The 7,461-nt window shown below is 29.4% G+C and overlaps 1 protein-coding gene across 1 annotated transcript; it reads right to left on the reverse strand.

Annotated features, from left to right (window-relative positions):
• Positions 1 to 6,491: 6,491 nt before the first annotated feature.
• Positions 6,492 to 7,217, reverse strand: LOC136088304 (uncharacterized). The gene has a single exon (XM_065811995.1). The coding sequence runs from the start codon at positions 7,215 to 7,217 to the stop codon at positions 6,492 to 6,494; it is 726 nt and encodes a 241-aa protein (XP_065668067.1).
• Between the last annotated feature and the right edge of the window lie 244 nt (positions 7,218 to 7,461).

The following is a 7,461-nucleotide window of genomic DNA, read 5'->3' on the forward strand; positions in this document are numbered from 1 at the left end:
TACGAGCGTTATTAACGACAGCTTTGAGAGCGTTATTGATTCGAAATTTGGTTGTTATAGTTATTAAGAACATCAAAAATTCCTTTAATATTGTCGTTTTACTCTTTACAAAATAAAATATTAAGTATCTAGAATTTGTTGGTAATTAGATTTACAAAAAAATTGGACAATCACTTTTAATCGACAAGAAAAAATGTTGCATGTTTACATGTACGCATATTGAATCACGCAACACATGTAAAAAATTTTTTTATCAAAAATACATGTAAGCCTATTTTATATCGCGAATCACATTTAATCAAGTTTTATATCACAACATGAATGTACATTATACATAGGATTTTCGAAAACCATTAAAATGCCTGCCCGGATACCCATCAAACGGATGGGTTAACAGGTATCCGTTTAAAAAAAAAAAAATCTTTTAAAAGTTATACTTATAAACAATCAATAAAACTTTTCATTCAATGATCTCATTTGTTTTTTTGTTATACCTGGTTTTTTTTCGCTATATATCTAAATTTTATTTTATTTTAAGTGCCCTTGTTACACAAGTTTCAATTACGGTTTAGAATTGCTAGCATCTCCACAAAGGCTTGACGGTTTTTCAAAACCATTTTGAAAAAGCCAGTTTTTATTATAAATTTGACACATTCAAATATTGGTTTTTAAAATACAAAAACCAGCTTTTAATTAAAAGACTATAATATAATAAAATAATTAACGAAAGAAATCAGTAACACCTGGACCTTCCTCTTCTTCTAAAGAACATATGAATATTTAAAGTTTTATAAAAGTGAAAAAAGGTAACTTACAAGAAATCAAATCAAAACTTGCAGTAATGGATGGGTTTTCTATTAGTTAAACTACCAATAGCTCATTTATACAAAATTTCTTCAATAACGAGGATATTTATTACCAAAAAACAACTTTAGAGTAATGCGTTATAAAACGAGGACAAACTTGAAATTATTACGGAATTAGATTTAATAAAAGTATTTGGGAAATAATTTTTAATAGCTTTAGACAAGTGTACAGGCAAAAGAAATAGTAGATGTTTAAACATTAATATACACCATTTAGCAAAAGATTTTAGTCTTGGGATTAGTTTCAATAACTGGTTCCCGTAATGCTCAGAGAACATCAGAAATAGTATCTGGAAGACTTAAAAATTTCAACTTGAATCTAAAAACTGATTTAGCTGCGCCATCATAAGATGGTGTTCCAATCATCACAAAATTCGATATATTATCATGTATAATTAATCACTGGAGTGGATTCAACATTTTATTTTCAAACAGGGTTTAAAAATATAATGTTAAACTTCAAGTAGGGTTTAAAAATAAAATGTTAAATCCACCAACATTTTATTTTCTAAACAGCTGGGGGTAGGGATAACAAATTTTATATAGTCATAATTTTTGGACCCTGAGAGATTGTACGATGAAACTTAAAATTATTGAGGAATAAGTTTTGTCAAGAAAAAATTTATTAACTTGTTGCTCTCACATTTGGGGCAGGTGGGCAAAAAGTTTTGGGATTTTTTTATCCCAAGCTCCAATCGTTGCTATTTTTTGCAAATCATCTTTATTCGACATAAGTATAAATATATAAGTATTTAGAGTTTACTCCATGTCTGGAAGTTAGCTCCTTGTCCGGAAGTTATCTCAAACGCCAAGAAATACTGGATTCGCTCCTGATAAATCAACTATGCTTTTCACACGCAATTTATTTTAGCCGTTACTGATGTATTTTATAAATACAGATAATTGGTTGAAACTAAACTCCAAGTAAATGTTTAAGGTAAGGAACCAGAAGATGCAGATAAATATGAAAATTATGAAAACCTTATTTTTTATGTTTGTAACCAAGAACATCTTCTTCCTATTTTGTCTGGCAATTACGAACAACCAGTTTCACAAATCAGAGAATTTTTTAAGTTTTTTCAAAAATCTCAAGTAAGAAACAAGTTATTCAAAATACAGGGTGATTTAATCAAAAGTATAAACTTTAAATTAACATAATTAATTTTTTTATTGCAAATACATTACATGCGATAGTACATTTTAAAGCTCATTAAAAAAGAAATTTAATGGTAATAATTTCAAAAAAATTAAAATAACAGCATAGCCATGAGATACGATTTTCAAAAACGCATATTTTTAACAAAAAAAATGGTCGAGTTGAAGAACGTAAGTCTGGTTCAGAGAGCTTATAGAAGTAAATTTAAGAACAGACCATGTCCAACGGCAACAGCTATCACAAAATTATCTAAAAAATTTGATGCAACCGGAACAATACTTGACTTGCCACCAAAACCGAGGAATAAGCGAGACATTCGAATTAATGCCAGAAATAAGCTGAAAGTAGTCTTCTTCGAAGATCCTACATTGTCGATCAGAAAAGCCTCAGTTGATGTTGAAATTTCATACAGCCTTTGCCGTGATATTCTTCTCAAAGATTTACTTATCAAACCGTATAAATACCAGAGTGCTCATCAACTATTGCCACTTGATTATGAAAAAAGGGTCATTTTTGCTCAATGGTGGCTGGACTTGGAAAAAGATGTTCACAAATGGTTGATCACTACATATGAAGCCTATTTTTACCTTACTGAGTCGATCAACAAGCAAAATAACAGAATGTGGCTGAATGAGATACCTGAGTATTGGATAGAGAAACCGTTGCACGATGCGAAAGTTTTGGTTTGGTGTGCCATTTCCTGCCGAAAAATCTACGGACCCTACTTTTTCGAAGGAACGGTAAATCAGCACAATTACCTGGATATGCTTAAAATTTTTTTCTGGCCTAAGCACTATAGAGTTGAGAGTCACAAAAAATACTACTTTCAACTAGATGGGGCTACTCCGCATACAGCTAATATGGTTCAAGAGTGGTTACAAAGTAAATTTGGGGAGAAATTCATTACCAAGCAACAATGGCCTCCACGATCACCAGACCTCAATCCATGTGATTATTTCCTATGGGGTTATCTTAAGTCTAAAGTTTATAAGCCATTACCGAAGACTTTGGATGATTTAAAAGAGAACATCACGAGACAAATCCAAAAAAAAACACTTCGGCTTTGGAATCAACGTTTTTGAATTTTACAAAAAGATGTCATTTATTAATTGAAAAAAATGGAGGTCATATTGACAAAAAAATAAAAAATAAATTCTTATCACTCAATTTCATTTTAATTTATCTTTAAAATGGTGTATCGGACTTAATAATTCGATTTGATCTACAATTTTTCTTCAATTTTAAAGTTTATACTTTTGATTAAATCACCCTGTACATCAGTATAGATACAGGAATGAGCGTAAATAAATGCAACAACTGACATTTAGCGTTTCGGTATATAAACATTTGCACAAATAAATTAATGGATTTTTGCTAGGTCAAGCTTTAGAATTTATTGTCATATTAAATATATGCAAAATATGGACCAGTTAAAAGGACATTTGATTAAAATCTCACTATGTTAAAGAGTTGGTTTTTAGATGTTGGTTTTGTGTTAACACAAAAAGAATTAACAACTAGTCTTTACATAAAAAATTTTTTAGTTTCAAGTTAATAAAGATGTTCTAAATTTTTTAATGGTTATAGGAACAAAATAGCTCTCACAATAGTTTCATTTACGTGAATGGAAGTTTTAAAAGTAGCAAGGTGTTTACTTTCTCATCAAAATTTATTAAGGAGTATAAATGCAGTTGATAAAAAACTCTGCGTGGCATTATTTTGATTCAGATGCATAAATTCAAAACGAAACAAATAATCGCATAGTTTATTTTTGACTTAATTATTGAATTTTTATTTTCTAGATCTTTTTATGCTTTGTGTCTGTGAGTCAAATATTTTTTATATTTTGATTCACAGAAAATTGGTTATACCGTTTGCAATCAAAGTTGATGTAAAATGAGAACTTAAAGCTAAAAAAAAAATTATTTATTAAAAAATGTTTAGAAAGACATTTATCACATTTTTATTAATTAATAATAAGTTGCTCAAGAAATATATTCAAGTGGTCTAAAAATAGCGCTCGGGCATCTTATTCTACACCTTCTTCATAGCAGTCTTCAGGGAGTTGATACTGTTGTGGGAACGTTGACAGCCCCTTGACTCTTCATGGAACCAGATTCAATAGTCAAATGGTAACAAAATTTAGAAATCTGGACGGCTGTAACTCTTTTGAACAGTGTTTTGGCAGGTTCGATTAGAGCCACCTTATGGTCTTAAGGGATGTATATAATGGTGCTCTATCTCGCTGGAACATAACATTGTTGTCTGGAGAGTATTGGGAATAAATCTAGGGTTGTCTTTCTGATCAGATTTACTGAAAACTGAAAGTACTTTAAGACCAGCAGAAGAAACCAGGCCAAAAATTATAATTATACGTAACATACTCTGAGACTGTTTTGACTAGTCGATGACTAATAAAAAGAAGGTGGTTGTTGCTTTTCAAGAGGCTCTAAGGTTTCTTTGATTTTTGAAATCAGAAAACCAGGTGATTCTTAATCTTGACTTTGTCTTAAGATTCTTTCTGAGCACGTTTCTGATAGTGTACTCACACACTGAGAACTTTTTCTCATTAATTTTATTGGATTCCGAAAAATTCGATCCTTGATAGCATTGATCAATTGAAGAGTTCAAACTGAGATCTTTATATTACTTCCAAGTTTCCTCTTAACGCAATCAGTATTTTGAAAACTTTTAATCACAGTGTAGACAGTACTTCAAGATTTATTTAGCATCTTGGAAATGTCTTGGGGCGTGGTGTCATTTATGACCAGGTCAACTATTAGTTTATTTTTAGTACTCATTTACACTTTTTAGATATTTCTTTGGTTTATTTTTATTTTCGAAGTTTTTTACAACAACAATAACAAACTATGTTATTTGCGGTCGCATACGGTACTTGAAAACAAAGATTGCTATTTCTTTGATATACGTTTTGCGCAATATCTATAATATTTTGGCTATGTGCTTGAAAACATAATACAAACGCGTAGACTCATTTAATTAATATTATCAGTGTTTATTGGTTATTGTTATAAATCTTTGATTATGCGTTGAGGTAATGTTAGTCGCAAAATCATTGAAAACGCCGATCCATTGTCTAAAAGTAGAATCACGCTTTTTTCTCACGTTATTTATTTTTATAAATAATTATTAAAAATAAATACAAATATAGCATTCTATTTATTTAAGAAATTACTAAAAAAGTATATACACAAAGTATATACGGTTTCTTGTTGTTGCGACTGTCCAATCTAGGGGCGTATTGAATAGACAAATATTTTTTTTTTTACTGACGAAATAAATAAACTAAATCTAACCAATTAGCAATGCAATACAATTTAAAATCTTCATTTAGGCCGGTCCATTATCAAACAAATAATTTGTTATTATGTACCAATTATTTTTATATAACTTGAGAGAGTAATAGAGACTACTTAAGAGAATATTTGAGCGAATTTGATACTAAATTTAAAAATCACTTTCATTTTTAAATTAAATGACGTATAAAAAAGCCATTCTACTTTGCTTATAATTTCTATTGCAGTAAATCTTTAAAAAGGGTTAAAATCAAAAAGTTATTTTAAATTTTCTATAGTTAATTTGTAAGATGAATTTAAGTTTTTGATAAAAGTTAAGAATGAAACAAATTTTCACAAATATTAATATTGTAATCTTGAGAATACAATTTTCAATCAACTTAGCAGCTGAACAAAAAGAAATTGATAATTTTTATTTTATTTCGCATTATTTAGATTTTTTTTTTTTTGGTTAACATTAAAAGAGGTGCTATTTTATTTTTAGTTATTCTCTTAATATCCATATGATCTAACACCAAATTTTATATTATTTACGTTAATTAATTTTATTTTATTTTACTATAAAATGATTTTCATTGGATTCATGTTATTGAAAGCTTGGTATTAAAATCAACCGCTTTTTTTAGAAGGACCACCTAAAGTTTTTTTTAGAAGGACCACCTAAAGTTTTTTTTATAAGGACCACCTAAAACGACTTCTACAAAAAGATCATTTTATACCGATAATTATTTTAATACATATTACCAGATATTTCTGATTGATGTGATTAGATGTGATTGATGTGATTAGATACATGTAAACGATTTGAACAACGCCAATGCACTTTAGAACACATTACTAAAACAATTTTTATAATGTATGCTAAAATAATAATTTTATTATGTTTAAAAAATTATCACTTTTTGACTGTTTAAAGTATTTTTAACTTTAAAATATTACAAAAACTACCTCAAAAGGGCTATTGTTTAATCATATCAACCATTTTAGGTTGATGAAATAAACAAAACAGTCAACGTGCGTGATAAACTTTGTAACGGGTGATGCGGAAGTTATCGGACAAAATAAAAACGCCAATAACTTATTTATAAATAAAAAAACAAACTGCTATTATATTTTTTTTAAATAAAGCATTTATCTTTTAATAAAAATATATTATTTTTTATATGAAAAAACACCACCATCTGCAATTGATCTCAACTTTGCTCTGACGCCTTTCATATGCGACTGTAAAAAGTTTAAATCAATTTCTTGTAGTTTTAGTTTAATGCAATCAATCAAAACTTGCTCTGTTGAAACTTGCCAATCTCCCTCGAAAACCTTCTGTGCCAAATGTCCCCAAAAATTTTCAATTGGTCGTGCTTGAGGCACATTTGGGGGATTGGATTCTTTATCAACGTAATAGACATATTGGTCCATCCAATTTAGAGAATCTTTAGAATAATGAGAACTTGCTAAATCTGGCCAAAATAAATAGTTAAAGTCTCCATGATACTTGGGAATAAATGGAAGAAGTCGTTTTTTTAAACATTCATTAATATAGATTGATGAATTGATTGCTACGGCCTTGGAAGTGCGAAACAATGGCTCGGACATACCACGGTCAGATATGGCTGTCCACATTAATAATTTTTTTGGAAATTTCTCTTTTCCTATAAAACGAACACTTTCTGGGCATGTATTTTTGTTGTTTGTGTAGTAGCCAGAATTTCCAGCCAAGTTGTCTCCTGCATAACAAAAATATTTTTCGTCATCAATGACTAGAAGCGATTTTGTGTTATAGAGTTGGTTAACTAGTTTCCTGCTTCTTTTCTTTGCCTTTATTTGTTGTTCTATAGTGTATTTTGGAGTCTTTTCACGTTTTCTATATTTAATATTCATTTTTTAACTGACGACCAATTGTCGATTGATTTACACCGAATTTAATACCTATTTTTCTCTGACTGACCCCTTTTCTATTGTTGACAAGTCTCGTTAATTCTGCTTTCTTTTCTCTAGTCCAGGATGTCGGACAACCAGGGTGCTTTCTATCAGAAAACAATTGAACAGTTTCAAGTCTTTTTAGGTTATCATATATTGTACTTCGAGCAAATCCTTCCTTTTCAAAATGATTTACGATTTTTTT

This window comes from Hydra vulgaris, chromosome 12 (genome assembly GCF_038396675.1).
Source record: "Hydra vulgaris chromosome 12, alternate assembly HydraT2T_AEP".
Classification (NCBI taxonomy): Eukaryota; Metazoa; Cnidaria; class Hydrozoa; order Anthoathecata; family Hydridae; genus Hydra; species Hydra vulgaris.